This window comes from Rhopalosiphum padi, chromosome 2, assembly GCF_020882245.1.
Source record: "Rhopalosiphum padi isolate XX-2018 chromosome 2, ASM2088224v1, whole genome shotgun sequence".
NCBI lineage: Eukaryota > Metazoa > Arthropoda > Insecta > Hemiptera > Aphididae > Rhopalosiphum > Rhopalosiphum padi.
The window spans coordinates 58,871,158-58,892,799 of NC_083598.1; the positions used below are offsets into that span (position 1 = coordinate 58,871,158).

At 27.8% G+C, this 21,642-nt stretch overlaps 1 protein-coding gene across 1 annotated transcript; it reads left to right on the forward strand.

Moving 5' to 3' along the window:
- Positions 1–447: 447 nt before the first annotated feature.
- Positions 448–21,554, forward strand: LOC132920239 (clarin-3). The gene is made up of 5 exons (XM_060982479.1): positions 448–697; positions 16,864–17,109; positions 20,089–20,277; positions 20,347–20,482; positions 21,292–21,554. Exons 2-5 carry the CDS (start codon positions 16,890–16,892, stop codon positions 21,422–21,424), a joined length of 678 nt encoding a protein of 225 aa, XP_060838462.1. The 5' UTR covers positions 448–697; positions 16,864–16,889; the 3' UTR covers positions 21,425–21,554.
- Positions 21,555–21,642: the final 88 nt, after the last annotated feature.

Sequence of the window (21,642 nt, forward strand, 5' to 3'; positions counted from 1 at the left end):
AAGTTACTTTTAGTTACTTTTTTTAGTTACTTTTTTGTTATAAGTTTAGTAACCGATTATAACACGAAGAGGTCGAGAAATCATTGAAAAAAAAATTTGAATTTATCTAAATTGTATTAAAATAGGATTATAAAATCGGTGCATCGCTTATAAATACGTCGCGTTACCGTTTTGTTTAATACATAAAATATAATCAATATAGGTATAGATAAGATTTTCTTTATATATTTAGAAGGATACCGCGACATTTGCTGTATCTACTGATGTGGAAAAAAAGAAGAATAAAAATTCACCATGCACCAAAACCTTCACCCACCAGTTCTATACTACTAAAGGTTGTAAATACAGCATGTAGTTTTCGGTGTAGGTACCTGTATAGTGTTACCTACTGCATGAATAATGTGAGTGGGGAGATACGACCGGCACGGAACGAGCGGAACTCGGCTACGGACCTACCATCAGTTTATGTTGAACCCGTCGTAATTCGTCCTCGTTTATTCAATTCGCACCGCTGGTTCGTGTTAACAATGCATTTTCTTTATTGAAAATAGACTAGCCCGCGAATCTAATATATTCAAAATAGTTGTTTTGCTTATCAGTTGATTCCTGTTCGTGTGAAGTGACTTGCAACGGTAATCGGCAGGACAGATAGTTTGTCACTTCGTTATAATAATTATTCTTGCGGAATTCTTATCATGTGAGTATCATTTTAAATATATGAACATTAAACAATAATATTTCATTGTTTTGTCGTTACATTTGTGATAATCGTGTTGGTTCCTACATATAATATGTTATATATATTTATAATATTTTTACTTCTAGTAGATCTGTTGAAGTTATGTGTTTTTGTTTTACCTACATTAAAACTGCGAATACCAGTTACATTAGAATTTTTAATTTTCGCAACTCGTTTTTATATTTTATGTAAATTGATCGAGTCATGACAGTTAACAATTAAAAAAATAATAATATATATTTATATATTGTATATACATATGTATGTATTGTGTTTAGTAATAATATAGCGCAGTGGATTATGTATACAAGAATTAATAATTTGAGATGGAAGGTCCTAAAGGTATGGGTATATTAATATATATTTTGGTATTTATTGATAATTATTAAACTATAATAAATTGTAATATTAAATAATAATTATTAATAAAAAAAAATGTTAATGTACCTAACTTTAAAAAAAATCAATTTTTAATGCTTTTAAGTTAAATCTAATTAATAACTTAAATATTAATATAATACCTTTTTTAAATATAATTAAGTAAATAAATTGTTATTATGATCTATGAATGTTGTCATTCAATTATTGATGTTTTCAATTTTAATAACACTTATAACTAAATTTTAAATAACTGTTCCAAATAGTTACCCTTATTTTGTAAAGTTAAAATATGTAACATTAAAATTTAATGTTCAATAATAATTTATAACGGATTCAATAAAAAATTTAATTATATTTTTATTTGCATGTAAAAGTATTTACAATGTACCTATCATATAATTTGATGTTTTGAAGTTCGAATTACATTATTGTTCTTTTTTATAATTTTTATACAAGATAATGTATAATTTAGAAGTGGTCGAAGGTGAGATTAAATTTTGAATTTATTTTTATTGTTTCACGTTGCAATAGTAAATATTTAAACATAGGTACGTAGAAACGCGTATAATAGTGTTTTAGTTCAGGTACTCTCGCTACCACGCATCCATAAGTGTTCGCACGTTAATTTGTTTAACTCTTATCAATAATTATTCTGTACGGTTGTCTAGTATAGTTATAGAAGCAAGTCGATGAAGAGTACTACTATAAAACTATCCTGCACAAGCCGCAAAAAAATCCTGTACACATAAATTATTATACATTATAATTATATATACTTACCTACTTTAAACTATCGGCAGTATCAGTTAATTGATTACTAACGCATGGCGGATGGTCTATCACAATAATATTATACATTCAAACGGTTTTTATACCATATGAATCTCTGCTATCTAAAGTTTCGAAATATTTCAATACGAATAGCACGCGTGCATCACGTCCTATAAGTATATATATAATGTTTTTCCATGCAATTCACGCACATTTTTATGTATTTTTTTTTTGTTTACATACATAGACCTAATGATATTACGCGCGTATAGGTATAGAATATTATATCCACAGAATAATGAACCTTATCGATCGAATCCGTGTATAATATCGTTACAAGGTCCTGCATACTGTTGCAGTCGCGTACCACAAACCCAGTTTTATCCGTCATAATTATTGTTATATACCGGCTTGCATTATCAAACTCGTCGTGTACCTGCCTACCTGTTGTATAAAAAGTATAAAATGACTTTTTATCGCGGGTTTTGTATCGTTGTTTCGTTGTTTCGTTGCTGTATGCTATTTAGACCACGTGTGTACCTATATGCACGACGACGCTGACACAAAAACTGACGACAGCATTGACTTTTTCGTGTGTCGTGTGCGGATGACGCCATCGTATATAAACACAGTACCTATAGGTACCTATAAACATAATGTAATACAGAATTGGCGCGTACACATAATTATGTAATTGCGGGTAATCGCGTACAAGAGTCTGTTTATATGGAACACAATATGATATTGTTTATTTAAATATTATATCTAAATACATTGCCCATCTATATAGCTTCCAAGCGCATATTTTTAATTTGTATGTGTACCTATATATGTTATTTATAATATTATGTATTAAATTCGTTAGAAATCGAAGATTCCGCTTCACAACGATTATCCTAAGCATTTCCCACGATAGGTATATATATATATATATATATATATATATATATATATATATATTATATATATGTATATATGTGCACATCGTGATCCTGGCTGCGGGGGTATCATATACCGTAGTGTATAGTTATGCAATATTGTTCAATCGGAACGTTACGAGAAAGACGCTTCAGAAATGAGGGGGAAAACGACTGAATTGCGCGTGGTTAATATTATTATTTTATTGTATCTAAATACGTTTACCTACGATGGGTACAGAGCAAAACGTCACGGAGACAACCTCACGTTATTTGAAACGAAAAGCAAATTCCATTGTTTTAGACTGAAGGTCGGCGTTTATCCGCTGCAATTACAAGCGCCAACAATTCCGCAGCTAGAAGTCCGTACAACGATATTTTTATTAGTACACTTTTAATTTTTTATTCCTAAGCAGAATATTATTTGGAGTATTTTGATAGATAGAAATAAAATTTCTGAACATTTTAATAGTTTTTTTTTTTTTTAGTAGAATATTAAGTGTTCTTCGATAAAAGAATCGGTATACCTTACCCAAGTTACCCATACAGTAGGTATATATATATATAGTATCTAGTATTATAATTTGTTTTTCATGAATCTCAGTATATTTTTTTGAAATCGAAAAAAAATAACCAATAATATTTACCTATGCCGGGCTATGCTTCTTATTATGGTATTATACTATTATTATTATTATTATTATTATTATTATCGGGTGACGGGCCTGCTGCTGCGATTGCCTCGCGCGCGTTTCTATGTATACGAAATAATAACGGTTATTAACGCCAATATTGCTCGACGACATTTTACGGTTACAACACTGCACCGGCCACAATAATAATGTATAGGTAGCTGTTTAGGTATTTTGCCAGTACTACACGGTCTACACGGGCACACGGCTGCACTTTCGCCTTCGAATGTAATTATTCAAAGAGATGCGCTGCTGTAGTAATTGTTCGTGTCTATAATAATAATTTGCAGTTTTCAGGGGCTACTATACTTATAGGTATATTGTATAGGCATTAGTACGGAATTCTCATAGTACCGATTTAATAACAGTCATAAATCGTTGTGACTGTCGTTATTGTTGCGTTTAAAATTGAACAGCGTACACAAACAATCGAATTACTTCAATTACTGCATTTATATACCGGTAAACTGTTATTTATATTAGGTACTAGCGGTAGGTTACCTATATTTATCCACCCGGGATGCAAAAACATTATAGGTATTAAGTACCTACATTACATTTTTTAAATTGTACAATATAATATTGAGTACGACCTGCAATGACTATGCATGCATATTTAAACAAGAATTTATGTATAAATTGGAAAGTAAAGACTTAAAGTATTCAGTTATATTTTACGTTACATGTGATGCATATATACAATATACTATTAAGTTTTAACGTAGGTAGATGATTTAGTACTTAGTAGTTACTGGTTGCTTACGAGCCCGACTACGTGGACGACACTATGACAGGCGACAGTATTGTTGTGTACGCAAGGTTTATGATGGGAACAATAGCATATCAACCTTGACCGCCGTTGTGTGTATTGTATAACAACGCCAACAGCTGTCTCTTATAAAGGGCCGCGGACCCGCAGTCGAAGTTGTAGTCCACGTGAAAAGACTATAGACAGTTATATAATTACCAAACAATACACATTTCATTAGTCGATAAAATGGTTTGTCGAACAACTTATATGTTAGTTAGGTATACTTAAATTAAAGCTCAACAACACAAAAGGGATGATGACACGATGTACCTATTTATGTCTCGAGGAAAATCTTATCACCGCGAGGCGCGAGTATGAAAATATACTTATATGTGCAGGTTTTAGTGCATTTTACTTACCATACACAATATGATAATATTATTTGATATATATATACCTATATATACGCGTCATTAGCTTTTTAGAACAAAGGATAACACTATTTTTTAGCCAACGATACTATAGATTAAATTCTAATTAAATAAAATATATTTTATTTTGTAGTATATAAGTGACCAATATGACTAGGTACCTACTTACATATGCGTATGTATATATTGTAATAGTGGGATGTGAATATGGACAAATCTACATACACCCATACAATAAATAATACGTAAAAACCATCTTAGTAAGTACTAGGTATAATAATATTATGATGTATACCTACATGGTGTATGTATACTCCATGAATTTATTTATTAATATATTAATGTACATTTTCATGAAATATATACTATATTACTGAAATAGTACACTACTGCACTAATCTTCTTTTCCGTTTAATAACTCCCCGACTTCTTCACATCGTTCCAATTCGAAGCTGTTGAAGGTACTCAAACATTTATATTAAAACAATAATCATCATAATAAATTATTTTAAGGATAAACGTACAGGTGCGTAATTGAAAAATTATCTGAAGGTTACACGAAAAAACAAATCATTCCTAGTCGTCGTTATAACGACTACGCGTGATGATTTCATTATCCAAGTGATTAAAGTGCATCGAACAAACTCAGGCGTATTGGATTTGGCATAGCATTCTCTATAATCTCTAGGGCAAAGTTAATTAGTGCCTGTTCACATTTAAAAAAAAATCAGGTTACGGTATAAAGTGGAGAAAAATGTCGAGACGTATAGTTTGTAGTTCGTGATTTGTGCCAAAGCAAGGGCCTACATAGTATTTATGCGTGTAGCGTGTGTGGATTGTAATTTTATTTAATAAATATTTGTACGGATTCTCCTTGTTCAGACGACTTGACTGATCTATATAATATATACATAATATCTATATATAATATATATATCACGATATAGAATATTATGTCTGCACATGTACACTATACAGTTATATACGTATTATAATTTATAGGTACGCTTCAAGCATATTTGTTTTTGTTTCCGACAATGAGTTTTAAGTAAAATATTTTACTGGAAGTACTTAAGATTGGTACACTGGCCGCTACAAAAAATAGTGGTCTCTATAAGCATATAGTATAATATATCGTAGCTGTAAAACAGGTTATATTATATATTATACATTTATACACTGTTAGAGTCTGCAGTGGAAAATATTTCGACTCATTTTATAAGTATCTGTGTACATATAATATATAGGAACACCTAAATAAAATTAAAATACAACAGCTGCAGAATGTCTCGTTCAGCGTCAGGGTTGGATAACATTTTTGTAAAGTGCATGCGGCTGTTATGGTGTAAACTGTACCTAAATACACTGTGTCTGTGTGTATACACAATAATATACAATATATTAAAATATTGTTATATGCGTAACAGTTTGTTTTGTGTAGCACCATGCCCCTTTTTCGGCGTGCACCTGCCAATGACTGTGCGATCCCTATTTTTAATCGAAACGTATATAATTATAATGATATTATGTAAGTAACTACTAACTACTATAATAGTAATATATAAATATATATTACATACCCACATTGACGTTTTACAGACAATAATATGAAAACGGAACTCGATTTATTCTCAGACCATGCGTGTAAAAAATACATTTTCATGTGCACAGTTGCGTTTCCAACGGGGTTAATAATCATTGTAAATAGAACCTAACCTATTCTATAATTTTATGACGTAGTAATAGTTGCTTTTTCCCGAACGACAGCGTATATATTTTTTGTACAGACGCCCGATGGCTATATAGTCATATAGAGATCACTAAACCATATCGTAGCATACACGCCTAAAATACAGATCTCTTAAAATATAGATAGGTGTTTGGTATTCAATCAATACTGTTGTATTATAATGCTCAGATGATCGCAGCGATAGTCATACAGATGCTTATTCATATAATATTCGTATAAGGCTACAACTGTATAACAATGTAAATAATATGTAATATCATATATTATTATATACTATATACACATGAGTACCCATAATCGTCGCTTATGACGTTCCCATTTTATATCACATGTACATAAATATCGATAAATACGTTAGTAAGGTAGATATATAGTCGGATTATGTATAGTCTCCATCAAGTATACAGTATACTCGTAAGCTAATGCCTAATAGATACACAGCGTAGTTCGTTCAAATCGATGTTCACTGATGCGTTTGATTTTAATATATATATATTATATATATAATATATATACAGAGAGAGAGAGAGAGAGAGAGAGAGAGAGAGAGAGAGAGAGGGATTATAGGAATATTATTATAGTAAATTTAACTTGACCAGCTGCAGTATTTGTTGGTTTGCGTTTAAAACAATGAAATTATCCCAACAATACAACGCAATATATATGTATTGTTATACATATATATGTTGACTCAATGACACTGCAGTTTTAGGTACCATGCATCTTAAATTTTATAATATTGTCTCCGTCTATATGTAGGTAATTAATGTATGTATTTTCTATGACATAATACAGAAACATTTTGCGTATGTTAAAAAATTTAAATTACGAACTAATATAATATATTATAATATTATATTATATACCTAGTCAATATACATTCCAGATGATCATCCATCCGAGATTTAATATGTTATAGTCCACACGTTTCATTCCTATTATATTATTACGTGGTGCAGCATTTGGCTTCGATAGTTCAATGTTATATTAGGTACCTATATATACACTTATTAAATTATTAAGATAATAGTCCTTCAAAATTACTCACTTTATTAAAATAGTATAATATTTATTTGAATTGTAAAATATAAATTGTTACAAGTATGGGGAATACCTATAGGCATATATATATATAAGATTTTATGAAGTCATGTATATACAATATACATATTTATGTATTTTGTAATTAGTTATAATATGAAAACATGGTTAGCGTATATTTACTTTTGTTATTAAAATGTATATTAAAATATTTATTTTTAACTATAAAATAGCGAATTTAATAAGTAATCACATTTCACACCTATATACCCATCTATAATAATATAATATAGATAATAATATATAATATATAGTATATGCTGCCTATGCAATGAGCTGTAAAATAAAATTAATGTTGTAAATAAATCTTATTAACTATAATATTATATTAATGTATTATACTATATGGGTATATGTTAATACTTAATTGTAAGTATTAATGGTATTTATGATAGGTGTTCAGACAATAGATTTATTCAAGCATTCAAAGATAACAATTATAATAATGGTATATGCATATATCTATATATGTTAGAAAAAATAAAAAAAAATAACGGGTTTGACTATGGGAATTAAATTATAATTTTATACTTTTGTACTGTATTATTAAACCCTATAAATATGATACTAAAGTCGTTATATTGAATTATCATAAATATAATTTAAACATTTGAGTACTTTTAAATTTTAATTAAGAAATATTCCTATCTGTTTTACATAGATAAATTTTAGATTTTATCCTTGCTAGAACCGTTGATTATACAAATACTTATGATATAATGATACATATAATATATATATATACTATTGAATTTAACTAATTTATTATAATATAGGTATTATATTAATTTTATTACAATTTACAAAATAAAGTCCAGTATGGAAAATGTTTACTAAGTAAGTTTATATAATTATATAACACATTTGTTAATATTGTCTATGTACAACCAAATATCTACCTATATTATTTATTTATATATAAATATATGTATAGTTATGACCTAACTTAAATTAAAAAAAAAAAAATTTAATTTAATTTTGAATGTTAAAGGCTTAAAATAATGTTACGTATTATAAAATATAGTATTAATATAATTTAAAATAAATAAATCTCGTTTATTAGATGAAATTCTTAAACTTTAAGGATAGCTGGATATAGGTAGTAGATACATAAATTATACATATTGTATAAGATATCTTAATTTTTATATTATATTATTCTCTGCGGACTTTGACTATATAGTATATATATATAAATATGCTGAAGTGCAGTATTAGGTATTATTAGTATTATATAAATCATAATTTACAGTATATTCATATCTTACATACTTATTAGTACAAAATGCAGTTATATTATACCTACTTAAAAGTTAAAGTATATTCAATGGTATTATTGTAATCATTGAAACGGAATGTGAGGGTGTAGATTTGCATCCCACAATAATAATAAAACCGTTTTATTAGATGATTGTTTTTAAATCAACAATTTATTCTTATATTAATATAATCATATATAATATATGATTTATATATAAATATTAAACATATTCAATAATATTTTTTGTAAATTGTATAATGTATGTATTGTGATAGGCGATAGCCGATAGGTATACAAGCATGTATCTAATTTACATTTTATAACTGTAAATATTTTAATACATCAAAACAATAATTATGATATTCATATTATAGGAACTAAAGCATTGATTATAAATTTAAATTCAATGGTACTACGGGTACATACAAACTATCATAATACATTGTATTATACTTACCTAATATACCTATACAAAATAATTTACATAATATATTAGAGGTAGTCGGTAGATACACAACCGAGGTTTAGGACCTATAAGTTATAAGTTATAACTTATAACTAATAACTATTATAGTTATTAACTAATATGTAACTAATAGTAATAATTATTAATACCTAGGTCAAAGTAGAACAAAAGATCAATATATCGACATATCGCTACTTTGTATACATTTGTTTTTATATTATATTTATTATTTATATACATTACTATTTATTAGTAATAATAAATAAATAATTTAGTCATACTAATTTTATATGTTATACCAGCTAGAGCTATGACTCATATAAGTACCCAAACTGTGTAAGTTTGAAAAAAATATAGTTTACCAGAAAATCATTTTATTTAAAATTAATTCATATTGAAAGGTAATAAGCTTACTTCATATAATAAATGGAGAATACACTATACCTACCTACTGACCTAAGACATAAGTATAAGACCCATTATACATTAAAATTTATTATTATCCAACTGGTTTGCGCGCGGTAACGACGTTGAATGGAGACTTAAACGCCAGTGATTTTTTTTTATAATATATATATTATATTACCTATATATTTTTTTATATTTAGGTACCACTCGCTGCAATAAATACATCACGCGTTGGTCGTCGACTCTCGGTCGTATCCGACCTACTTAATGCATTTATTTGTATAAATCTACGGTTTTATGCAATGTGTACAAAATCGTTTTGTATGTCGTGTTTTTTGTCTTTCGTTTTTTTTCTTCATAAGGTCTTATCGAATCATCTCTACGATCACGCCGTCAGCCAGTTTAATCGGCCAAACCTATGGTCCGAAGAGCGGTCCAATGACCCGGCTCACGTGTGCATCAAATTTAATATGCAAGACGTGGACTCGTGCACCACTTAATATTATATATTTTGTACAAAATTGTTATACGATAAGTTGGCGGCGACCAATACGTACATCAGTGCATGTATCAACATAAAATTCAAAATGTTGTAATGATTAAATTACTTATTTATTAGTGTAAGTACATAATATATATAATAATATGTATTATAATAATATTTTATACAAATAGATTATTTACGTAGGTAGATATATTCTTAAATGTAATTGTGTCGCATATAATTTTAATATTAACATGCATATAAGTAACCTTGACCAAATTTCGTTCGAATAATTAGCATTTGTGTACATAGGGAAAGTGAAAATTCGGTGTACCTAGCTATACCAATATTATATTTTATATTAAAAGTAATTTGATATTTTGGTTGCAATCATTGTATCGTGGTATTATTGGTAAAATGGTTTTGATATTGCACACGTGAAAGCCAATAATAATAATAATATGTATAATGTATACACTATATACATAACCGTATACGTATATACTGTATACTTTCATATAATAATCATACACTACAGTAATCATTAGAGCATGTCAATAATTCCCCTCGATCTCCAGCACGCGCTTCTATTTATACTTATGAATTAGGAGTTAGGACTTTTAAGAGTTCTGTGACATAATTAAAAAATAAAATAAAAATATTTTAATAGATTAATAAACCTAGTTTTTATAAGAATATTTCTTTAATTATATATTTTAAATGAATATATATACAGACATGTACTTTGTTATTCATTACAATATTCTCAGGATAATGTAATTATTATAAGCCGGCAGCAGTGATATTAGAACTACGACAATATGATGACGAGGTACGTGTTGTATATTATGACATCCGGATCAAATCGATAAAAATAATAATCATATTAAATATATGTGTATTGTGTATATATGCATATCTATATATATATATTATTATTTAGTCAGATACTCAGATGCATACGGTAAAATATGATTTTTTTTAGAATCCAAATAGTGTAGTCCGTTCAAAATTTCAAATAACCGCGAATAATAAACATTATATACAATCCGTATAACATAACAGTATAATATATACCTACTATTATATTTTTTCTCGATACCACTTTTAAAAAATTTGAATATGTTTTTTCTTATTCAAAAATGGTTAGCAATAATAATACGAACGAATAATTTAAACATAGTTAACGAATTTCCTTCATATATACTGTCTTATTATTGTACTATATATTCTATATTATAGGTTCTTTGTAAATATGTTAAAATATAACATTGAGGACATTTCCGTCTTCGCTATGGTCAGGTCACTGTGTTAATTACTTCTCGGACCATGGCTAATTTTCTAGTACTTATCATCGTGTAGGTACATCCGGCGCAGCTCAATTCGATTAATAACAAAACACGAACATGAGTTAATTATTTTGTTACAAAATCATTGAAAATATTATAGGTATGATAAACCGTGTAGCAAGTATTAATATTCATACTAAGTTTGTGTTTTATATTTGGTATTTTGCATAGTGAAAAATAAAAAGAGAAGTAAAAATCGTTTATACTTATACCTATATTATGAAATATAAATACTATATCGATAAATTTATAATTAAAGTAAAAATAAACAGTAGAAGTATAGGTACCTACTATTTTCGTTTCTCTTACCAACTTAATTATAGTTAAGTGATAATAATTAATATTATTACTGAATACTGATAATAATAAGACTAATCATGTCATAGTTAATACATTTCTAAATTTGGTTTTGATGTAAACAAGTATAGTACAGTATAATATATATATATATGATATTTGTATAATTTGCATACAATATTATTTAAGTACAATCATGAAACTAAAATTTGAAAGATTCATTAAAAAGATATATTTAAATTAATAATACCTACTGTATTATACATGAATAATAAACAAACGAGCAATCTTAGCAGTGAATCTATAAAACAAACGAATATATAGGTATCTATTATAACAATAATGTAAATTATAACTATAGCAATACTAGGTATATTATTTTTACCAAAATGATACAAATTTATCTTATACTATGCTTCTGTCTATTATTGTCATTATTTTAACTGAAAACTGAAATGAAATGTTTTTAATCAATAAAAATAATGGTCATAATGCATTAAACCATATTGATAACTCAATTTAAGGTTTATTAAATAATTTTATTGAAAAATTTAAAATGAATAAATTTAAATAATCATCATAATATAATAATACAAAGTACGACGTATTTTTAGGTATAGGCTCTAACATGTTAACTTAAAATTGTAGGATACCCGTGATGTATATGAACTGAAAAATTGCTGATATAAAATATAAATAAGTAAAGTAACTTTTTATCAAACAAACGAGAGTGTTGACGTGCCACTTTTTATAGTCTAATTTTTTTTAACGTTACCTATTCCTATTAAACTCGTACCTTGGTTTTTATTATTAGTTATTATTTATGTGCATATATCAGCACTGATCCGAGTTTTTGTCGGTTAAAAATTACGATTTACCTACGCACACGGTTTTGTAATATTACATTATGTAGGTATATATGGGTATACCTCTTATATATAGGTATACGTTTGAGTATTTTCACAGAAAGGTTTCAGAAACCTCATAACTCATACATAAATAAAATTAAATATTGTACTTTTTAGTTATTACTTATTAGGTTACTTTGTCAAAGCGATCATTTCAAAACCTGTGCAGTGCTGCATATAGGTGCATTGATAGTTGATACCTCTTGTTATATACGTAATATATGAAATATGAGTAGCCTATATAGATATATTAAACGCTCAGGTGAAAATGTCTTGGAAATTTTTATAGGGGGATTTATTTATTTGTGTTGCTAATTAGAATATTACATAATATACATTTAAAAATTGAAATTTTGTTTTTAAACCTAACATTTTGGGGAAGGGTGTCTAAAGTATATAAATATCCGCTTTACTGTAAAATATATTATGCTATAAACAAATTCTACAGTTGAATGAAATTAAAATACACAAAATAAAACAAATAAGTAGGTACGTACAGAAAATAAGTAGGTAGGTGGTAGTACTGATAGTATATATTTCTACGGGCCGTACTGATCTATTGGTATAAGTATATGTATTTTATGCACATTGCGTACTTAACCTAAAGTTATATTAAAGTTATAACATGTCAAATATAATATACTGGTGGGAAATAAAACTGTAATATTTTTTTATGCTGTTAAACTTTCAACTATAGTCTATATAGCAATAATTAAATAACTAAATATATAATTATCTTAATACATTTTTACAATAAATAAATATTATTATATTTTATATTTTTTCGAAAATATTAAAACCAAAAATTAAAATATCAAAAAAGTACTTATTTTAATGTACGTTTATAAGAACATAACTTTTGACTATAAATATAATATGATTAATGTATTTAAAATAACTACCGCTCTGTTATAATTGTTTTTATTTTAAATGTCTAAACTATATAAGCGTTAGGTTAGTATGATGTATAGTCTGATTTAGATATAATTATATCATTCCTTTGTGAAAATAAAATGTTTAAATATAAATAATGTATATTTTGTAAGTACATATTATTAATATATTATACTGTGTGTAACAGGTTTGATCGAATAAAAACTGTATTAATAAATCATAATACACCCTTTTGTCGAGAAAAAATATGAACGTTTTCTCATCGTGTAAATGTATAATGGTAGGTATACCTATAATTCATAAATAAATAGAAATACAAACGGAGTGGACAAGGTCAATGGCTATATAATATACTACATTAGGTGTCAAGACCATGCCTGCATCCATTAGTCAAGTGCTACTTAATAACTGGACCGTCTAAACTTGGCTCAGCACGCGAATGTAAATTTTTTCTTCGGATCTTAATTTTGTGCAATTAACTGCAGATAGGAGCGATCCCGTGTAGAGAGTCCGAAAAGGGAGATTAATTTTAATAAGTATAGATTACTATCCAATACTGTGTTATCAAATAGTATGTAATATTTTGATAACGAGCTTTTATATACCTACTAACTTTCAACATCAACATATTTTATTTAAAGGTTAATCTTTGTAATTAATTAATTACGGCAAAATTACTGAGAAAATAATTACCAAGGTACTATTCTGAATACCAGAATATAATTCTACATTCTTGAAATTTTGCACGTTACATTTGATCAGTTCTCAGCTGGTTCTTACAAAAAGAACGATTTACTTCCAGAAATGTACTCTACCAATATAAGTTTATAAAATATTCCAAATGTTTTCACATTTTTTAAAAATAACACAGCTGAGAAAGTAGAAACATTTGATAATTTTACATTTTTATTTAGTAACCACAAAACTTGATTAGTCTAAAGTGTCATAACCATAATTGAAAACAATTTATCACGAGTAAAGAAATAGAAAATCAGTTAAAATCATCGATTTATAATATAGGTACGGTACACATTAGTAGATATGTACGTCGTACATTAGCTGTACACTTCTTCCACCCATAACTTATATACTGTATGGAATACTGCAGCAATCTTCTTCCGTACCTGCTACTAATCATCACTACGAATCTGTGCAGAGAATGAGGAAAATATTTGAATTAGATAGCAATACATATTCGCTTTCATACCTTTTAAAACATCAATTTACATAAGTAAAATTTATTAAATATATTGTACATTATTATATATTTATATAAGTAGTCAATTGACCCACAATAACTACATTTTTGTCAGGCAACATGAAAATAATTAGTATATATGTTAAATTCTTTAAACATATTTAAATGTACCTATAATATATACTCAATTTAGTTTTATTAATAACGCACGCATATAATTTGTATATATTTTAACTTTATGTTTTTAGAGTTTCAAATTAACTATTTATAATATATACAACCAATGAAATTATATGAATTAATTAGTTGATGAAAATAAGATAATGATAGTTTTATTTTAATTATATCTAGAAAATTGTTAATAAAAAATTTACATAAGCTATTTTAACTATATATTTATCACCGACAATAAATTAATGAACTCTTTGATTTTTAGATAGTAGGTAATATAAGTTGTGTATATCATAGGTACTTATATATTTATACTGGCACCTACTGCAATAATTTTATAATAAATTACTAATTAGGTTAAACAATATTATTGATTTACTATTTAGTATTTAAGTCTTAAAAAAAATTTGCTGTTTCAAATTTATCTTGGATCTATAGAAATATATTTGTTACACTTTTTATTAGAAAAAACATTGTACCAATAGCTGAATATAAAGTATAATAGTCTAATATACAATTAATATCTATTAATAATTACTGTGAATATCTCAGATCTTTAGACTTTGAGATAACTCGATCTACGAGTAATATATTTATATATGTAAATTGTAATGTCTATAACTTACAATATCGTTTCATTTGCATATAAATATGACTAAATTTATTTATTTTGATTGACGACTGAAAATATAAATATGTCCTTTTTTCGTTTAATTTGTCGTATCTACAGTGAAAGTCACCAAAGAGCGAAATCGTTTTCCACGCTGCACCGAACGTTTAATTGGTTTCTGCGACTTCCTTAGTCCTTACATAGTAATATGTATGGTCGATTTCCACTACGGGATGTCTGCTTTTTTGCCGAGTATTCGTAAATTGTATAGATTATACTTGACGTACCTATTTAAATATATGCGAACGTCATTGAAATATATTTTGATTTGTTGCTCTTTCTGAACCTCTTTATGCATCATTGAAAACGTTTTAAACGAATAAATACTGTAAACGGCATATAATGTATATTACACAGCATGGAATGAGATGCACTTAATGTTATAATTATATAGCACGTAGGTACGTATGTTGTATATTGATTATATTGTCATTTGGGCAGAGGAAATTAAAATGACAAAGCATCTTAACGTTAAACTTCAAAAAATACGATAATTATGTCTGTGACATACAACATAATTATAATACATGCTATAATAGTAGGTATAGTAGGTATACTATATGTACATGATCACGAAATCAATTGGTTATATTCATTATAACCATTTTTGTGTTACCACAGAATAAAACTGTAGGTAGGTAGCTATTATATTTATGCAACAACGTGTAATTCAATTTGTGAGTAAAGGTTATTATTATTTTTATCTTCTATTACAGTATAATAATATGTTATGTATCTATATTCTATAGATCATATTTTAATTGTACCTATCACATCGATTAATTGAAATTGAAAAAGCGTTATGAACGTAAAAAACGTACCTATTGGTAAGTTACGTACCGTACGTATACTATATATATATATATATATATTTTTTTTTTGTATAAAATGTGTATATCGGGTATACAAATTTTTGTATGTCTATAAATGTATTATAACTTTCGTATAAATACGTTATTTTCAGTGGCAGATTTTTGTTTTTTGTTTTTTTTGGGGGAGGGGAACTTTTTATATTATTATATATCATAATATCATACATAATTTTGTTAACACAATATTTAATATTTGATGTTAGGCCTTACAAATATAGTATAACTTTTAAGGGGAAGTCTAGCTGTTACTGATCGTTTTTAATCGTGGTGAAAATCGAACATGTATATTATAATTATTATATCAAATACGATTTACTAAAATATATCGTGTGTGTGTTCAATTGATTAATAGGTGAACGGTTTGGCATCGCTGGGAAGATGAACTTGAACAAGCGCCGGTTGATATTCTGCACGTTTATTTACTCATGCGCCGCCATCGGTCTCATTGGCGCTGGCCTGGGCTCTAAACGATGGGTCGTGGCATCGGCTCGGCGTACTTCCAACACCACCGAGTCTGTTGGCCAAGTCAACCTAGGGCTGTTCTACGGCGATAAGTACTTAAATATCGGTTATGGACTGCGGACGTATAGCGTCGATGGTAAGCAGTATACTCACGTACCTACCTACTATGATAACAATATTGTCAATAAATTATTTTTGAAAATGCAATATACAAATTAGAAAATATAATAGATACAGTCAACAATATAAAAATATCTTACGATGTAACTTACCTACCTATATATATATATATATATATATATATATATATTAAAAAGCTTAAATAGTTGTTGGCTGTATTTTAAATACATTAAATATTTATATATAAGTACATTGCAGCAACTAGATATTACACGTAAAGGATGATAAAATTATCATTACCTACTTAACGATTTTTTTCTTCTAAATAATAATTAAGTAATTATTAGATTATTAATTTTTAATAGCACCTAACTCAACTTTGGCCATATTTATTAATTTGTGTTTTGCCATTTATATTTTTAAGAGTATTTCCCTACAATCTTCTTCTTTAATCACTAATAAGATACATATATTTTGGCTGCAGCACATTATAATATATAGGATCGTGTTTATTCCTACGTAAAATTACTGAATTTAATTGACAAAATTGATTTTGTTTTTTAATATAACTCAAGTAAACTTTAAATTTTCACCAAATATTCATATTAGAATTTATTATACATGATATAAATTTGAAAATATTTTAACTTTCATTATGAGACAAAGTTTAATTTACTAGAAGTTAAAAAAATATAAACAAAATTTGTTTTTACATGATTTTTCCTTACTAATTTAAAAAGTATTAAAAACTTTGACCCTTTTGGTTTTAATTTGAAAATTAATTAATTTCTGGGGCTTCTGAAATTAAATTAGGGGTACTTTATTAACAGCCTCGAGCAGTCTTCTAGTTAAAATTATATATAAGTATTTGTATGAAAGGTATAAGAGTGTTCTCGCAAGTCGCATGGATCTATTGTATAATGTATAATAATATCCGCCGTTTATATTACCTATATAGTATATACCTACACTTATAAATTTATTGACCTATCTAACACGTTTAATATTAAACCTTGTCAACAATTTGGTTTATATTTTTAATTTTTAAATAATTTAAAAATGTGAGTTCTATAATACAATCTAGCATAGGTTCTTTAATTAGTAGGTTAGTACATATTTATTTTCTTATTTGCACTCCTGTGTCTACTTTAATGTATATACGTTTTCGCTATACTTATACGGGTATAGGTACATATATTAATATATAGTCATTGACTACTGTACCACTAATATAACACAGGAAAAGATAAAGATACATAGTAATCGATCGCAGTACACTACTATATTATAGGTAGGTCGTAGGTAAGTAATCTACTATACCTATTATATATAATATTGTAAGCATAAAATAAATGTCGAACTATATGTCGTCTAGAGTTTAGTTTTACACATGTACTATCACTATCTTGGATTATGTTCTCATAATATAGTGACTAATAACCTATAGTATAGGCGTTTATATAGGTTAGGTTAGACTTGTATGCATTATACTTGTGTGTATCCTATAGGTTCATACTTCAGCATTTGTTTTACATATGTGTAAAAAAGTAAATTTCATTGTGAGGGCTTCAAAATAACCGAACGAAAGTAGAACAGCTAAAACATAGTTCTCTCACATAGATATAGCATTTTGAGTAGCCCACACAACACACGAATTCGAGATCCATAATTAGGCATGCAGCCATGCAGGTGCTTCACGAATGAATGAAGTCTGAAAGATTTGTAGGTACGTTTCACTCTAAACGCTCACGCAGTCGTTCCACAATGAATTCCGTGCAAATGTCCTGACACCTAGTGGATACATGATTACATGGGTTGAGAGAGTTTATATGCTACCAAATCATTGTGTATATCTATGTATAATATATATGAGAGTAGGTATTATACACTTATCCATTAGACAACAAATAGTTAGTCGTCTCACGAAAGTCGGGAAGTCAATTAGGGAACTAGAGAATTCGTCTGAACGATTCTATGCATAAAAGGTAAAAATTGTACGGGTTTTTATGCTTTTAGTGTTATTTTTCATGTATATGATAATGCACGATTTATGAATGTGCATGATATGTAGGAATACAATATGTATGTCTATCACGATATTACACAGTATATTTAAATTCATGTACTAAATTGTATAGTAATGAATTAATAATTATACAGTTATTAAATTGCTTATGGGTGTTTGAATAGGTTTCAAATATGTGTTAGTGATGGTAGTATGGTAGGTACGGTACCTAAATACCTTAATAAGGTACCATTGGGATTATAGGTACCTATCTATAATACATTGGAACCTACTTTTGAGAGTAATTTAAACATACCGTCTATATATATATATATAATATGGTAGCTATAAATAATCTTGGTACCTGATACCTATACTTCAGTTTGTATAGTATTGAATGATTGCTCAAACACAAATAGGTATAAAAAAGTACAAATACTGAAATACCTACCACAAACACGAAAAAGACAGTAGTGCCTTAACTAACTCCAAGTATAATTTTATAATAATTAGTAAATATACTAATAACTATATAGGTACCTAATATAGTATATTATGCGATTTGTTATTGGTAAAAATTAGTTCGATCTAGTATCTGTTGACTAGTGACTACCGTATTATACTATTACTATATGGAAAAATAAATTATTAATAGCAATACAAACACCATCTCCTCTCAACATCAAATCGATTTTTTTATCATGCAATAAATAATGTTTAATCATTGCAGAATTCAAATTTAACACGCTAAAATCTACAATATATTTAACCTACTCAATGAAAAGTACCAAAACCCTCCCCCAGATACGGCTTTGGTTGAGAGTTTTCCTTGTTTTTTTTTCAAGATTATTATCATTGAATTCCGTACCTATATATATATATATATATAAAATAAAAGAAACTAACACCACCAGGCATCAGTTGTACCTTTTTAATAAAATATATTAATCATTTCGTATTTATCTAATTATAAATTATTTAATTTTCAAGTTATCGAAATGATGAAAATGGATCCGGATATTATGATGTACAGCCTTTGGGCATTGACCGTTATTGGGGTATTAGCCGGCCTCGTTATGGCCGTGGCTGCAGCAGTATTCGCAGTCATAAATTCTGCCATCACTCCTATATCTGCGCTAGCTGGCATACCGGGTCTTTACTTTTGGAACATCAGTGCAAGTAAATAACCTTCCTTCTACTGTTTGTGTTTTTTCTTTTTCTGACAGGTTTGCATCTTTTTTTTTTCAGTGTTTTTCCAACTGTTAGCTGGCAGTTTTTGGGTTGGTCAATATTTTCAGAGGTTGCAGTACAATGTGATGAATAAAGACGATCGACGCAATAAATGGACATCAGAAGGAAATGCTTCACTAGGATTCTCATTCTGGTTTGTTACACTGTTTTTCATTTTTCTTTTTATTCTGTGGTACAATTAGTCTCAACAGTTAGGTGAGACGGTAATGAACTAATGACATTATTTATAAAAAATATAAATTACAACTGTACGAGCACTTGAAACACTGTAATCGCAGCGTGTGCTATGGACGTTCTTTTCTTCAACCGTTACCTACGAGACATAAAAGGCACGAACTCTCGAAACTCTCTTACCCTTTTCCGGATCACGGGAAAGGCAAAACGAGGGGCTGAGTCAACTGGATGTACGGGTCGGCGACAAAGGCCATTATCCGTCTCTATTCTGTTTTCCGATTAATGCACACACGTATATTCATATAGTCTCACTACCACATGGTTCACCTTCTTATTTATTGTTATTTAAATATTATTATTTTTTTATTTGCAATTTAATTTAAACGCCACCATTTTGCAGTTGTTGTCCGTTTTATCTATTTTCGGATAATATTGTGTTCAACTTTCAACCTCCCTCACTGTAAAATAAACTAAGCTCCATGGGGTTTGCGCCCCGTCTGTATTTAATATTTTTAAGTAAAATATAGAACGTACAGTTCATTAATGAAATTTAAAATTCGGTGTTTATACTTGAACTCACCTAACTCCAAATATGAAGTATTAGAAATTGTATGTACTTATAGAGTGTTAACTTGAACATAGAAAAGATAACGGTTATTCAAACTGAATATTTGGGGATATACTTAGAAATTGTCTGTAGTTACATCCAACATAAACTAAGAGTCAGATTTTAGTTAAAAATACTAAAATAATGTTTCGATTGTTTAGGTTTATAATTCTTGCTTCCATTTTACACATGCTGAATATTTTCATTGTGTTCTGGGCAACCAGTAATCGTTCAAGAAAGTCACCATCGCCAATTATTGAAGAAAAAACTAACGGAGCAATCATGCTGTATTAACATTTAACACTGTATAATTGCCATCAATATCAATAATAATTTATAAATGTATTTAGGTGTAAATAAATTGTCTTTTTTATACTATGACATATTTTTGTAAGTTACGTTTATTAAAATTCTACTTAAGGTACGTTTACAGCGTTTACAGTCTATACTCTATACTGAATAAATTATAATTACAAATATTCTAGATGAGTTCAACAAAAATATTGTAATTA